Consider the following 16,584-nt stretch of genomic DNA (forward strand, 5'->3'; position numbering starts at 1 on the left):
CTAAGCATTGTCTATAAGAAGGTGTCAGTGGCAGGAATGTAGATTCAAAGATGAAGATCTCTTCACAAAAGATCAGTTGTGAAGATGACCAACACTGTGTGCCTGGGTCCATGCGGAATCAGGTGATAGGCTTCCAAATCACTTGTTGGGGAAAGAGAAATCTGGCGGTGGACTCAGTGAAATGAATGGGCTCTGCATGGGGTCTCTCACATTCTTGGTTCCAGGGCAAGTGCTGAGCTGTCATGGCCCTGAGCCTCCTCCTGGCTCAAGGACATCTAATCTGGTGATGGGCTTGTCCTCAAAAGGGCTGTGTTGGGCAGGCAGTGGGCAGGCAGGCAGCATGGCCAGGTCCAGAGGCTGGAGTCTGTTCATTTTCTATCACACACGACCTCGCTGTGGTCCCGAGTGGGACAGGACACACAGGACCCACTGTCAGCCCTGCCTCAATTCAGGGAGCAATGGCAAGAGACACTTATAACAGTAGAATGTCTAGAAATCAGCTCTACGTAACTTTGGAGTACACATTAAGGTATTTTTCCTAGAAATGTTGCCCTTGGGCCATTATTTCTCAAGTCTTGTTATGAATTATTATTAATATTATTATTATTGTCCTAAGTCCCCTCTCCATGCTCCCTTGAAGCTGGGTGAAGGCTGTCAGGTGGGCAGCAGTGAAACACGGGCCATGGCCCTTCTGCACACAGACAGCACACTTATCTGTTATAGATTCTCTTCATTTTTTTTAGCCTTTGAAAACAGATCCCAACTCTTGGAAGGGCTCTCAATTCCTAGAGTCCACAGACATTTCATCCATGTTTGAAACATCAACTCCTTGCTTAGAATTCCTAGAATTCCAAGCCCTCCTTTCCTGGACTTACCTGTAATGCTGGCCCACATGCCACTTCAACACTTGAACCTGCCCAACATGTCCATCCTATGAAGCTCCAGGTTCTGTGGACCAATTCCCGCTATGTCTGTGCTAGACTGTTGGGCCCTCAAAGTCAGGGCCAGTGCTTGGCCTAGGGCTTTGCGCATCAGTGGCAGTGAGCTGACATGAATGAGCTTTCCTTGCTTGGACAGCAGGCATTGGATGTAATGACTTTTAAAGACAGAGGAACCATCTGGGCTAAAAAAGGAACCACAGATAATGATTGTAGAAGAATGGAGAGCTGACTATGTGAACCACAGGACTGGTTCCTGGCTGTGTGCTCCTTTGGTAACAAGGCCCTGTTTTGTTCTTACCTGATTCCTAGTGGTCTGAGAAACACTTGTGAGGCTACATCCCATGCAGGCCCACACAAGCTAAGGAAGTGGGTCACTTTTCAGCTCTGGGTCTGAAGGGAGGTAAGAAGGTCAGAAATAGTGTCATCAAGAATATCAGCAATTGTGTGTGGGGAAGGTGAGAGCTCTCAATTACAGTCAGAGAGAGAAAGGAAGAAAGGCAGTATGGCCTAGAGGCCAGTGTGGCCTGAACCTGGACCTCACCCTCCCCTTCCTATTGAGCCTCTGCTTCCTCATGTGTTATAGGACAGTAAACCCCACCTCACAGGGGAGCTGCAGAGATTTGAAGCTGAGCACCTGATGCAGTGCCCAAAACTCCAATACATGGCTTCTCAGTAACATGTGAGCACCATCCTCCCACTCTCCCGGCCTTGGGGGCTGCAGGGCTGTCTCCCAGCTGTGTGAGGTGCCCTTGACGTGTACTGAGAGTCTCTGCTTCCAACTTCTATGTGATTCTAATTTCAGCATTTCACAGCTCACTTTTGAAATAGCATCTCTCATCCCCCAGTGTCTGTGCACATTTCAGAAATGCAAACAGCCTCTCTCTGAGCAGGGTGTGAGGTCCCCATCTCACTTTTCCTGGTAACACACAAGATGTAGAGAGAAGCGGGCAAGGGGATTGGAGCTTGCCTGAATCAAGTCTGAATAGGATGAACATGTAGTAAGTAACTAATGCATGTCAGGTGCTGTGGCACTAATGGCATAGCTTAGCCTCCCCATAGTCCTCTGGGGGTTGTCAAAGTCCCCATTTTGCAGTAAGGAAATGGAGTCTCAGTGATGATGAGATCCTTGCTCAAGTCCACTAGGCAACAGAGCCGGGAGCTGATCTAGGTCTCCTTCACTCTACCACTGGCTGGTGGCTATTTTTATTTCTCTCCAAGAGAAGCCTAGATGATGGACAGGTACACTCTAATAAGAGCAGGCTCTGTTCCCACCCTTCCATATTGTCCTGCCTGACTACCAGGTGACCTGAGAGGTTCTGCTCCAGCCATGTATTTTCAGTATCTCCAGAGCCTGCCTAGGCAGCTCCTGCAAATAATTCAAAATTGCAGCCATGAGTGATTATGGAGAAGACAGCCACATAGAGTCCAGAGCAAGCAGAAATAGCTGTGACATTGCTGCTGCCAGCCCCGAGGCCTGCCTCTCCCACTCACCCACATGGACAGGGGCCAGCTGCTGCCAATGCCTGTCTGAGTCAGGATAGGAAGTGCCTTGGGGTTCTTCCTTGAGCACCCAGTTTTTGAAACAAACCTGGCTGATGTTCAGATTGGGTGTCATTTTCTTTAATATACTATAAACTGTCATTTGAGGAAAGCCAGATGTGGATTGCACTCATACTCATAGTTCCTGTCTTCCCTTCCTGCTAGGTCCTTGCTGCAAAAGTACTCAACCTTGTCCTGCCAAACATGTCACTGGGGCCAATCGATTCCAGTGTGCTGTCTCGGAATAAGACGGAGGTGAGAGTCTTTCTGAATACTAAGGTGGGGGGCTGGTGAGGGGGTGAAGCAGTGGGCCTGGAGGGAAGCCCAATTCTGGTGCCATCCACAGCATTCAGCACCTTCCACTAGGTAATGGGGACATGGAGATAAGTGAGATGTTGTCTGGCTTCAGGGTTGGAGGAGGAGGTATGATATTTGAGCTGTGATAAATTTGCAATGGAACTGAGCAGATGAAGGGGATATGTGTCAGTCAGAGGTACCTTTTTGGGTACAAATGACAGAAACCCAAGTCAAAGTAGTTTAAGCAAAAATGATTTACTGGTGGATGTAACTAAAAGTTTCAGATATGGCTGGAACCAGGGCACAAAAGTTTTGGTCATGATCTCTCTCTCTCCAGCTCTCATTTTCCATGATTTGGCTTCATCCCAAGCCAGGCTTCCCCAGGTGGAGGCAAAGATGGCCACCAAAAGTTTTACCTAAGCAACCCAGTAGAAAGAGAGTACCTCCTTCCAGCCAAAGTCTCAGGGCTGATTGTTACTGATGGATTGTTCAAGCCTGGGTTATTTGGACTTCTCAGAAACAAGGAAGGGGAGGTATCAAGCCCTCCAAACATCATAGACTGAGAATAAAGAAGGTGGCTCTCAGGGAAAGTTGGATAGTGGTCTCAGAAGGAACAAAAAATGGATTCAGGCTGGGGGTGCTGGAGCTGAAGGGGAAAGGTTTATTAGGGAACAAGTGTTCCCGGTAGAGGAGACAGTGCCAGTGCCAGTAAGGGCCAGGCATGAAGAGAGTACAGCCCATTGGAAGAACAGCAGGAAGGTTCAACCAGAGCATAGAGGCAGCAGGTAAGTGGTGAGGATGTGGCAAGAGATAAACTGAGGTCAGTTATAAAGCACCTCATGACCCTCCTTCCCCAGAAGCCACTGCCCTGCCAGGAACACAAAGCCCCAAAGCAGAGCCATGCTGCCCTCCATAAAAGCAAAATCAACTGAAAGAAGCTCAGAGAGGCAGGCAGCTTTGGGAGAGAGTTGCTAGGATGTTATAGCACACAATCAACATACCTGACTCTGGACAGGTACCACACTTAGCATGGACAATAAATAGGTCAAGGCCAGCTATGTGCCTGAGATGCGGGGTGGAAACAGAGTTCAAATCCCAGAGAATGCGGTTGGTCTATGGAAATGCTGCTCAGCAAACTCACTGAGTTCATGGGGGTAGGTGGCTCCCAAAGCCACTCTGTGTTTACCCTCCCTTTGATTGAGCCCTTATGTGTACCAAGTGGGGCCAGGTCCACTCAGCCCTCACACCTCATAGCAGCCCTTCTGAGGAAGTGTCACCGACAGTCACAGCTGGTGGAGCCATTCTGAGAGTTGGGTTCCCAGCTGGGGTCTCTCATGGACAAAGACACCCTGAGGGCTTAGGGCCAGTTGGCAGGAAGCAACCTTGGACATCAGGAAGAAATCTTCAGGATTAAGCCAACCATTTTGCCACTGTTCCACCTCAGTTTCCCCATTGCCTTAAGATTTTGAGCTCTCTTCCTCTTTGGCGCCATGAGAGCCCTGGGAAATGTAGTGACCTGCTTGAGGGGCTTTCCCTAGTCTCTTTGGGATGCAGAAATATACTCTAGCTTTGTCCTGAAAGCCAAGCTCCAGGCCCTCAAGTCATTTAGCAAGAGGACAACTTAGGATTTCTGTCAGTGCATGCGGAGGAAGGAGATGCTCTACATCATGGTAAGGACTCCCTGACTATAAGGACCAGCCACTATTTATGGGCCAGGCCAGTCAGATTGCTAAGGAGTGGTGGGACATGTGGGCAGCCAGAGGGTGCCTAGGCCACCCAAGATATCCCCTTTCAACTAAAAACTTTAAATTAATTTTTAAAACCCACGCAATGCAAAAAAAAAAAAAAAACACCACCACTGCCATGGAGTTGGATACCTCCTTGGGTTTCTGAGGCAGTATCTCTACAGAAGTAGATTACCCAATCTTCCTTCCGAGGAGTGGCTGGTAGGTTTGAACTGCCAGCCTTCTGGTTAGCAATCAAATGCCTGAGGTACTATGCCACCAGAGCTCCAGCTCTGGTCTTTCTGAGAGAATATTTGAGTAAAGACAAAAGATAATTGACTCCAAAAGGCAATTTTGTTCAGTGGAAAGGCAACCAGAAAGACCAAAGCCTGTTGCACTTAATCCTGAGAGGAAGGGCCTCCGTTAACCCCACTCGCGGAAGAGGAGATGGAGGCTCAGACAGGTTCGATTATTTGCCCAAGATCACAGTGAATGCAGAGCTTGAATTGGAGGGCAGGTTGATTCAAAAGCCCTTGTGTGGGTGCCCTCATCCAGCTTGGGTTTATGGCCATGAGACTCTTTTCCTTTCACCCTTCTATTGGTCCATGAAGCCTTCAGCTGTGCTACTGTCCTACACGAGGACACCCCAGTGGAAGCAGGCGCACTCCACCAGCCAGCTCCCCAACAGTAGCTCTTGCTTTACGGTGTATCTCTAGTAAAACAATTATCTTTGCAGCAGCTATGCCAGGACAACAGATTTAAACAGAGAGAGAAAAACCTCACCTTGGGATCTTTGTTTGCTTCTTATATTCTTTTTTTCTTTCATTGTGTTTTGAGTACAAACTTAGGGAGCAGAATTTGTTTTACATTCAACAGTTCTTGTACATTTGGTTTCACTCGTGATTACCATCCCCAACCCTAACCCACTCTCCTCCCCTCCCTTCCCTGTGACCACCCCTCCCTGTGTCCTTCTTAGTTATACACTCCTGTCTGTCCAGCTTTCTCTTCCTATGAATGCTGCCTCTCTTGTGCCCCATAGCCAATTGCTCCAAGGAGTGTATCTCCATAGAGTAGGTGGGTGCATTGCCCTGGGTTCAGTGTTCTGCATGGAACTCTTTCTATTGTTAGGCTGAGAGCCAGTCCTTGGGAGTGAGTCCTCTCCCAGACCCACAGTGTCATTGGGATCTTTGAGCTGACACATCCAGGTGCAAATCCAAGTTGTTTATCTCACTACCTGAAAACACAGTGGCAAAAGGGCAAAAGAAAAAGATAAAATGGTTCCAAGCCTTCTTTGTTTAAAAGCATCCAATTTCAGAACTTTTACCTCATTTTTGAAGTAATGAAAATTCTAGGGACAGCTTTATAGCAACGTCTGGGTCTGACATGGCCTCGCAGTGCTCCTTGCCTTCTGTTCCCATCTTCTGTGTCCTGCACCTGCGGCCGTCACTCAGGACTTCCAGGCAGCCAGCCAGGTAGCTGATGTGGGCACTTGGAAACATGGGCACATTTCTCTGCCTGGAAGACACAATGGCTGACCAGCCCAAAGGCGACTCTGACTCCGGTTGGGGTAAACAAGGAACAGGAGCACCCGCCCCTCTGCAAGGAGCATCAGCCCCTGCTGGTTCCACTCTGACTCTCCTTTGAACAAGTTGCCGAGCACTAAAAATAGCAGCGCCAGGGGGAAAATGTGTTCAGATAAGATTCTTCCTGGATCTAACATCGGGGTGTCTTGAGGCAAGTCTTTAGCTAAGATATTTCCCATGGAGCCTGACAGCTCTGAAAGCTTAGAAAAAAAAATAAAAAGAAGAAAAAGCAATTGCCTAACACTGGAGGGAAGCAGGCTCTGGAAGGAAGGACCCGGCCGGAGCCCAGCACCAGGCAGGCACCAGGTAGGTAGGCAAGTCTGTCTCTGGGAGGCAGCTAGGATCTGTGGTCCGAGGTCACAAGCAAGGTGTTATTGGGGGTGTGCTACAGCAAGTGTTCTCACAACCACCCAGGGTTGTTAGCACAGCCCCTTCACTAGCATCGCTTACAGCTGCCACCCCACAGAGGTATGGTCTCCAGCAAGTGTGAAGCTTCTGGGTACAAAAACAAGAAAAATGCCTTTGTATGTTTCCCTATGACCCCTGCACCATGATCGCATCCTCTGTGCCAGGCACCATTGCCCTTCTGTCTCACCAAGGCCCTGGGAATTTGATCTGGTACCAATATTTTGTAGTTACAGAAGCTTGAGCCTCAGAGAGGGTAGGTGACTTTCCTAAGGACACACAGCTCCTAAGTAAGGATTCAAACCCAGATCTCTCAACACCAAACCAAGTGTTCCTGCCACTAGAACCTTATGGACACAGAAGCTGCTACTCAGGAATTTTCTTGTATTTGTCTGCACACGTAGGGTCCCTGATCAGAACAACAGGTTTTTTAGAATATGATGAGTCCCTCCCACTCTGAAAGGCCTTGAACGTGATGCTAAAAGGTCCTCCTGGCTAAGGGCACTGAGGGGAAGAAACGAGGGAGACTGGTTGCTGAAGATCTCCCTTTCCCTAACAATTGATACCATCCAAGGACTTAAATGCAGAGTGTATGGCTTTCTTACCAGCTGGTTCTAGGAGTAGGTCACGGCAGGTAGAAAGAGGCACCATAACTCTGAGCACAGCGTGTATTAGGGCCACGAACTGTTTACATGTTGAAGCAGTTTGTCTTATCAAACCAACTCCTCGTTCTCTATAAATATCCCTGGATGCCCTCCAAGCATGTCCTGGCTAGTGGATATTCATGATGGGCTGGCCATATGGTGAGTTCTGTGAGCCCAGGAGCACTGAGGAGCCGCTAACTCTGCTTCCTTCAATTTTAGTAATTTGGTATTGCACCCTCACCCCCTCCCAGTATCTCAGATGTATCCAGCTTCAAGGACTAGGCCACTGTCCCCTGTCAACTGCATGCCTTTTACCCACGCTGCTTGGCATCCTCCCACAAGCACCATGCCTGTTGTCCATGGCCCTTGGAAGGCTCCTGCTGGATGGTTGAAAGCTTGGCCATATTTAGCCTTCGACTAATTGTAACCACAGCTAAAGATAGACTGCAGCCTCCCACACTGGTCCCCAGGACATAGTGTCCACAGAAGTCCCTTCTGAGAAGAAAAGAGGTAGTTAACTTTTCAGAAAGTCCAGCTGGGTTACCTGATTTTATTCTGTGATTCTCTGTCATTCATGTATTGAATGATGAAGCAACTGAAACTTTACCAATGCCTAAAAACTCGGAAGGAAGTTTGGGCAATCCTACTTCCGTAGTGATACTGCCTTGGAAACCCAAGGAGGGGTCGTTATGAGTCGGGGCCGACTCGACAGCACGTAACAACGACAACAACAAAATAAACAACATACCAGACCATTAGAATACCCCTCACAGGGCCAGCTCCACCACATGGGGGAGGCTGTAGGAGTGGGACAAGGTGTGTAGTATGTGTGCTGATCTGCACTGCTGCTTTAACCCCTGTACATCCAGGTCCCTCAATCCCCAACCTCCTCACCTGCATCCTGCTCACAACCCTTCCTCCACCGTTGGCTTTGGGAAAAGCAGCCTCCAGAGGCAGTCCCCAGAGAAGCCCCGCTTTAATTGCTGTGGAAAGGCTGATGACTCTGAGACTGCCTGGGGAGGCACAGCTGCCAGCAAGGGACAAGACAAAACGAGGGTGCTAAGGGCCCAGCAGGCCCAGCAGGCCCAGCTGCACTTCTCTCCCAGAAGGAAGGAAGACAATGCCCAGGGAGCTAAGGATTACACCCCTACTTACAGCCAATGTTTGGATGTGACCAGTTTGCCAAGTCTTGGGCTAAGTGGCAGAGCCAGAAACAAGCCACACACCAGGGCCTCTGACCCCAAGGTTTTTGGTGCCCCAGGCCTGCCCTAGGATGTTTGACTCCTACTGGTAAAGAGAAGCAAAATAGAGAACATGAAAACTGCAGCTCAGAAAAGGAGAGATCAAAGTCAGTCAGTGACTTTTTTCCTTCAATTTTAATTATGAAATTTTTGAATCTGCAGAGAAGCTGAAATAGTTCCTACCTCTAAATTCTCTCATTGCAAACATTCTTCCTTACATTCTTTATCTATACCTGCATATGAGCATTTCTCTCTCTCTCTCTCTCTCTCTCTGTCTCTCTCTCTCTATATATATATATACACATATATATATTGTTTGGGCTGAACATTGGAAAGTAAGTTGCAGACACCATGATCCTTAGCTCCTGAAGACTTTAGCATGTGAGCCCACGGGCAAGGACACAGCATGAGAGCCTTTCCTACAGAATCACAGTCATTCCTTAACATCACCTCCTTTAGTCTGATCGCACTTTCCTCTTTTGTCTCCAACTTTTGCTTTTAAGATCGGAGACTGCATGATTTTGCTGTTTTGTGACCAGAAATTATGAAAAAAGCCCTACAATGTCTAGAGAATCCATCTTGTTTCTCTTCTTTAATCCTGGGCCTGGGAAGGCAGCTGCTGTCAGCATGGCTGGTAGGAAAATGTCGTGGCTGCCTTTTCCCTTCTTTCAGTGGCCGTATGGGGACTTTGTCTGTGGCTGGGGTCACACGTCAGGGGCCCTCCACTCCAAAGAAGCATGGGAGGCGGAGTTTTTGCACCATTTCTGGCTGTTGTGCTCCTCCAGCTTCCAGAGGAAGCCCTAGTGGCAGGTTGGTGCACACCAGGCAGGCCCATGTACCCAGGACCACGGCCTACCTGGGTCAAGCCCAGCTTCCTTGCTCAGAAAAGCCTGTGTGAGAATGTCCAGGAATAGCAATTTTAATAGCAGAAAGTCATTCTTGGAAAGGGGGCTCAGTGATTCACATGTCCTTAATTAATGGTAGCTCATATAAATGTCAGCTAACACTGATTCCAGTTAAACCTATTGCATTGAGTCAATTCCATAAAAGCCCTGATTAAAACTCATTATAACCCTGGCTCAAAATCCTTAGTTAGTGCAAATGGTTTGCATACTTGACTACTAGCATAAAGGTTGATGGTTCAAACCCATCCAGCAGGGCTGTGGAGGAAAGTCCTGGTGACCTGTTTCCATAAAGATTACAGCCAAGAAAACCCACTGGAGCACAGTTCTACTCTGTAACATATGTGGTCACCAGGAGTAGGAATCAACTCGATGGCAATGGGTATAGATTTTGGTTTATATCGCTGGGTGGTGCAAATGGTTGACACACTCAGTTGCTAACCAAAAGGTTGGCAGTTTGAGTACATCCAGAGGCTTGGCAATCTACTTCTAAAAAATGAGCCATTGAAAACCCTGTGGATCTCAGTTTGACTCTGACACACATGGAGTCACCATAAGGTGGAGTCAGTTCAATGGCAATGGTTTTTGTTGTTGTTTTTCTGGTTGTCATCAGAAATAGGAGAGGGAAATGTTGCAAGAGATGGAGGCAAAGATGCAGGAACACAAGGTGTCTGGCACCTGTCAAGAGGAAAAGATTTGACCTGAGGAGAAAACAGGTGTTTGCCTGGCAGATGAGAGGAAGGGGTAGAAAAGGGACATTCTGGAACTAGAAACCTTGGAAGCAGCTCCCAGCCTGCAAGTTCCAAGGAGGAGAATGCAAGGGAGGAATCTGGGTGGGGAGGGGACTTCCAGCAAGAAGGTAAGTAGAAACCCCACAGATAGCTAAGGAAGGGGCTTGAAGGCTGAGGACAGCTGTTCAGGGGTGCAGAGGTACAGAAGAAGGGGGTGGGGTTAGTGGAAGAGGAGAGCAGAATCGGGTCCCCCATGGTCTCACAGGCTCTGCAGAGGGCTTCATGCTTGGGCTTGGCCCTGCAGCCAGTGGGAAGTACAGACACATTGCAACAAGGAAGGACAGAAACAGACCTGCAGATTTAAAAATGAACTCTAGCCACACCATGGAGGGGTTTGAATGTGAAGCCCCTTGGGGGCTGGCAGCAGCGACCCAGGGTGGCACCAATGAGAGGCATGAAGAAGGGACCAAATGGATTGAGGGGGAATTCACTGGCCAGAGCCAAGCCTGGTGTCTTCAGTGTGCAAGATATCCAGTTCTGAGGCTCTTCCTATGGTCAGTTTTTGCTTGTGTTTAGAGCATTTCATAAGCCCAGCCTTCACAAGCACACAGCATGCTGAGCCACAGGGACAGCCATACTGGGGCTCTCCAAATTGCTGACCTTTGGAGGATTTTCCACTTTCATGCTCAATAATTTTTTGTTGAGTAAAGTAATGAGAAACCTTTGTCTCGAAGGCTGAAGCTCCTGGGTTTCATTCTGATTGTGAGCAGCTCAGTCCTTCGGCAAGCAGGCCCTGGCACAGTGGTTAGGCTGGGCTGGAGAAGCATCCACCCCTCAGTTCATCTACCAATGTGCCCCAAGAGCCTGCAGGCTAGTAGTGAGGAACAGCAAGGACAGGACAGAGTCTGCCTTCTGGAACTGATACTTGTTGGCAATGACAGTCCACAAACACCATGTGACTGAGAACCCATGGTGGAGAGCAGAGAAGGGCAGGGGGACTGAGAAGGTCTCCCTGAAGGCATGACTTCTGAGAGAGGGCAGAAAGACGTATAGATGGTACTTAGACAAAGAGTGAAGGGCTGGAAAAGCCACCTGAGATGGGAGTGGATTTTCTCTTGTCCAGCACTTTCCACAACAGATTGACATCTCTGCCACCCAGAGCAAAGATGGGAAACAAAGAGGTTGTTTCTGTAACACTCCACCAGTCACTATTGGCATCCTGCAGGTAACCCACTTTGGTACAGTTATGCTATCTCCAGAATGCCAGAAAGGGCATCTGATTTCCCTCTATTGAAAATGGATGGATTAAGAAAGATCTAAACAATAGAGGAAGGAGGTGAGGATCCTGGGATGAGCACTAAAGCACAGGAGGAAAGGTGAAGATTACATAGAAAATGAGATTGGAGGGAAGGAGGGGTATAGACACATAAATATGAGAGCAGAAACTTGGGGGTTAAGCTGGCTGGGCTATATTTCTCTATGAAGTGAGAAACAATGTTATATGGGGAGGGAGTATACCTGTCTGCCCAGCAGGCTCCCCACCTTTGGCAGACTGAGAAGAGTGCAAACCTCTGGGTCCCACCAAGTTATCCCACCATCTGGCATGAATATTTATGGCCCTCGCCAAGGACCCTTCCTCTCGTCTATGAATGGTGATGCCCCACCCCCCACCTTGCCTGGCTATCTCAGAGCACTGGGCTCATCTTTCCTCTCTCTTCTTCAGACTGAGCGGAAAATGGTAAGTGCTTCAGAATGCAGCAGGTGGAGCAGACAGCCAGGGTTCCTAACTTGGGTCTGCACTGCACTTGCTGTGTGATTTAGGGGAGTCACCTAAGCTCTCTGGCATCAGTTTCCTCATGTGTAAAATGGCAATGATAGCAATAATAGCTCCTACTCCATAGAGTTCCATGAGGATTAAATAAGCAAACACAAGGAAAGCACTAACACAGTGCCTGGTACAGAATGACAAGCTCCATGTGTTCATTCCTTTTAATTGTATTCTAATTAAAACTAATGTTGCATTTCATCATGGAACAGAATGGGAAAAAATTGGTCAAGAGATATAACTGTAGGGGTGATGCCGATTTTGCTCAACTAAGAGTTTAGTTTCTCAAGCTGAAAGAATTGAAGAAAAAAATTAAGCCTCGAGTTACAATATTGAGAGATTCTATGGGCAAAATATTGAATGATGCAGGAAACATCAAGAGAAGATGGCAGGAATACACAGAGTCACTGTACCAAAAAGAACTGGTCGATCTCCATTTCAGGAAGTGGCATATGATCTAGAACCAATGGCACTGAAGGAGGAAGTCAAAGCTGCAATGAAAGAATTGGCAAAGAACAAGTCTCCAGGAATTGACAGAATACTGATTGAGACATTTCAACAAACAGATGCCCCATTGGAGGCACTCACTTGGTTATGCCAAGAGATTTGGAAGACAGCTAGTTGGCCAACTGACTGGAAGAAATCCGTATTTGTACCCATTCCAAAGAAAGGTGATCCCACAGAATGTGGAAATTATAGGACAATATCATTAATATTGCATGCAAGTAAGATCTTACTGAAGATAATTCAAAAACATTTGCAGCAGTATATTGACAGAGAACTTCCAGAGGTTCAAGCCAGATTCAGAAGAGGACGTGGAACAAGGGATATCATAACTGTTGTCAGATGGATCTTGGCTCAAGGCAGGGAATACCAGAAAGATGTTTACTTGTGTTTCCTTGACTATGCAAAGGCATTTGATTGTGTGGATCATGACAAATTATGGATAACATTAAGAAGAATGGGAATTCCCGAACACTTGATTGTACTCATGAGGAACCTGTACCTTGACCAGAAAGGAGGCTGTTGTTCAAATGGAACAAGGGACACTACATGGTTTAAAATCAAGAAGGGAGAGTGTCAGGGTTGTATCCTTTCCCCACACTTACTCAATCTATATGCTGAGCAAATAATTCAAGAAGCTGGACTATATGAAAAAAACATGGCATAAGGATTGGAGGAAGAATCATTAACAACTTGAGATACATTGATGATACAACTTTGCTTGCTGAAAGTGAGGATGACTTGAGGCAGTTACTGATGAAGGTTGAAGAATACAGTCTGCAGTATGGATTACGTCTCAATATAAAGAAAACAAAAATCCTCACAACTGGACCAATGAGCAGCATCACAATAAATGGAGAGAGGATTGAGGTTGTCAAAGAATTCACGTTGCTTGGTTCTACAGTCGATGCCAATGGAAGCAGCAGTCAGGACATTAGACAACGTGTAGCAAACTGGCAAGGTCAACCGCAAAGGAACTGTTTCAAGTGCTGAGGAGCAAGGATGCCTCCTTGAGGACTATGGTGTACCTGACACAAGCCATGATATTTCCAATCCCCTCATATGCATGTGAGAGCTGTACAATGAATAAGGAAGACCGAAGAAGAGTTGATGCTTTTGAGTTTTGGTGCTGGCGAAGAATGCTGAAAGTACCATGGATTGCTAAAAGAACTAACAGATCTGTCCTGGAGGAAGTGCACCCGAAATGCTCCTTGGAAGCGAGATTGGCCAGACTTCATCTCACCTATTTTGGTCATGCTGTCAGAAGGGACCATTCCCTGGAGAAGGATGCCATGCTTGGTAGGGTGGAGGGTCGATGAAAGAGGGGGAGGCCTTCAACGAGATGGATTGACATGGTGGTTGCGATGATGGGCTCAAGTCTAGCAGGGATCATGGAGCTGGCATGGAATCGGGCAGTGTTTCATTCTGCTGTGCATGGGGTCACTATGAGTTGGAAATGACTCGACGGCACCTAACAACAACAACAAAGAGTTTAGGAGGACCCCAGCTGTGGTTGCAGCGATGTTTACTTTGCTAAACTGGGGGTAGGAGGAGGTGTCTGCCCACAGAGGGATACTGTGTTCAAGTGTAGATGCCCCCATCCACACACTCCAGCTGTCAATTTCACACTTGCTGAGGGCTCTCAGAGCCCCAGAAGAAGGGAAGATACCAGCAAATAGCTAAAACACACAAGTGACCAGGGAAATAGCCACTGCTATTTATGAAACTTAGCACACAAAAGGAACCTTTCAGGTCCTCCTGATGGGGAGACTGAAGCCCAGGAAGGGAGAGGCCTCCAGATGCCTCTAGAACAGAGTGGCTCTCCTCCCTGTGCTGCCCAGAGTCAGGTCCAGATGCCACCCACAAAAAAGTCATCACAAAAGCCTCTGTGGGCTGACCCCAGCCTGGCTCTGTGGCAACAGCACCTCAGTTGACCTCACCACTGTCCCTGGAGACACTTGCACTCTTAACCCCATTCCACAGAGAAGCAGACTGAGTCTCAGGGAGAAGAACCTTGTCCAGATCACACAGCTGGAGTACCACAGCTTTCCTGTCTTCCTCACCACATTTATTGACCCTGAGAGTTCTCAAGTTGTTTTAAGGTAAAAAAGTATAGAGCCTCAGTCAAGGGAGGCATCCAGACAGAAGTTAGTCACCTGCCACTAAGACTCAGTTTCTCGACCCTTGGACTGCAGTTTAGGCTCCTGCCTCCAGGTGGTACCTCCCCAGCACACTCTGTTCTCAGCTGGCAGGTGTAGTTGCTGCCTCAACAAGATGTGTGAGGGTAGAACATATGGGGGTAGGAGAAGTGTGCAAGACACTTGGCCTTTGCTTTATTTTGTTTTTTTAATTGAATAGTTTATATTTAGATAATTGTAGATTCACGTGGAGTTGTAAAAAATAATGAGAGAGATCCTGTGTACACTTTACCCAGTTCCCTCCAACCCAAGGTGGCATGATGCAAAATTATATTCAAGGTCACAGCCAGGATTCAGTCAAGACACAGAACATTCCATCACCACTAGGATCCCTTTTATAGCCACACCCACCTGCCTCCCACCCTCATCCCCTCCTCACCCCTGCCAAACAATAATCTGTTCTCCTTTTCTAAAATTTTATCATTTTAAAGTAATATATAAATGGAATCATACAGTATGAAACTTTAGAATTGGCTTGAGGATCTTTGCTTTTTCTTTTTTGTCTTTCTGTTTTTTAAAAATTGAGGTGACTTTCTTAGAGCCTAAGATTGTTGTTGTTGGTGTTAGCTGCCATGGAGGAGACCCCTAACTCATGGTGACTCCATGTCTTACAGAATAGAACTACCCCATAGGGTTTTCTTGGCTATCATCTTTACAGAAGCAGATCACCAGGCCATTTTTTCCATGGAGCCACTGGGAGGGTTTGAACCACCAACCTTCCAGTTTCCCACTACCATCGAGTTGATTCTGACACATAGCAACCCCCACTGGGTTTCTGAGGTAGTAAATCTTTAAGGAAGCAAATTACCTAGTCTTCCTTCCATGGAGTGGCTGATGGGTTTGAACCATCAACCTTCTGATTAGCAGTCAAAATGCCTTAGGCACTGTGTCACCAGAGCTCCTATCAAAAACCACTTGTGCCTCCTAGGCTTCTATAACATAACATTAACCATCAAGTGTACACTTCAGTGGCATTGAGTACCTTCACAGTGTTGTGTAACCACCACCTCCATCTAGTTCCAAAACTCTTTCTTCACCTCACCCAAAAGAAAACCCCATACCCATTTAGCCATTACTCCCCATTCCTCTCCAGCCCCTGTGACTCACTAATCTACTTTTTGTCTCTATAGATTTCTTCTGGACATTTCATATAAATGGAATCATGCACGATGTAGTCTTTTGTAACTGGCTGCTCTCGTTTGACATAAAATTTTTAAGGTTCATCTTCGTCACAGCATGCACCAGAATTTCATTTCTTTTTAAAGCTGATGCTATTTCATTGTACCCAAGTACTGGTGGTGTACTGCCTAAGGCATTTGACTGCTAACCAGGAGTCTGGTGGTTCAAATCCACCAACCACCCCTCAGAAGGAAGATTAGGCAATCTATTTCCGTAGAGATACTGCTTCAGAAACCCAAGGGGGGGGGGGCACTAGGCATTGAACTGACTCGACAGCCAGTGAGTTTGGGGTTTGTTTTTTTTTTTGTTTTTTTTTTTTGTTTTTTATTCTTCTGTTGATGAACATTTGACTTATTTCCACCTTTTGCCTATTGTGGATAGTGCTGTTATTTGTGTACAAGAATTTTTTGAGTACCTGTTTTCAATTCTCTTGGGTATATACCTAGGAGTAGAATTGCTGAGTAATATGTAAACTCTGTTTAACATACCAAGGAATTGTTTTTCAAAGTGACTGCATCATTTTATATTCCTACCAGCAGAGCATGACAGTCACAATTTCTCCACTTCCTCACCAATACGTGTTATTTTTTGGTTACCTAATAATACCCCTCATGACACAATAGTTAAGCACTCAACTGCTAACTGAAAGGTCTGCAGTTCGAACCCACCAGTGACTCCAGAGGAGAAAAGACCTGGCAATCTACTGCCTTAAAAATTACAGCCTATCCGATAGACCCTGGTGGAACCACTGAGACTATGGCCCCTAGCTGCCCTTTTGGGTCTGGAATTGAACCCACACCTGTGGTTTCCAGCCAAACAAAAGACAGGCATATGAGTTGAACATTTACCTCAAGTAGATACACTCCTTGGA

General features: G+C 47.0%; 1 protein-coding gene across 1 annotated transcript in view; it reads left to right on the forward strand.

The window, feature by feature from the left end:
- Window positions 1-16,584, forward strand: part of MGLL (monoglyceride lipase) — a 183,569-nt gene that overhangs the window by 155,865 nt on the left and 11,120 nt on the right. The window contains exon 7 of the mRNA XM_042782580.1: window positions 2,646-2,735. Coding sequence (XP_042638514.1) covers window positions 2,646-2,735 — 90 coding nt within the window. The remainder of the gene's footprint in view (window positions 1-2,645; window positions 2,736-16,584) is intronic.

This window comes from Orycteropus afer, unplaced genomic scaffold (assembly GCF_000298275.1).
Source record: "Orycteropus afer afer isolate SDZICR_OR568_19922 unplaced genomic scaffold, OryAfe1.0 scaffold00377, whole genome shotgun sequence".
NCBI lineage: Eukaryota > Metazoa > Chordata > Mammalia > Tubulidentata > Orycteropodidae > Orycteropus > Orycteropus afer.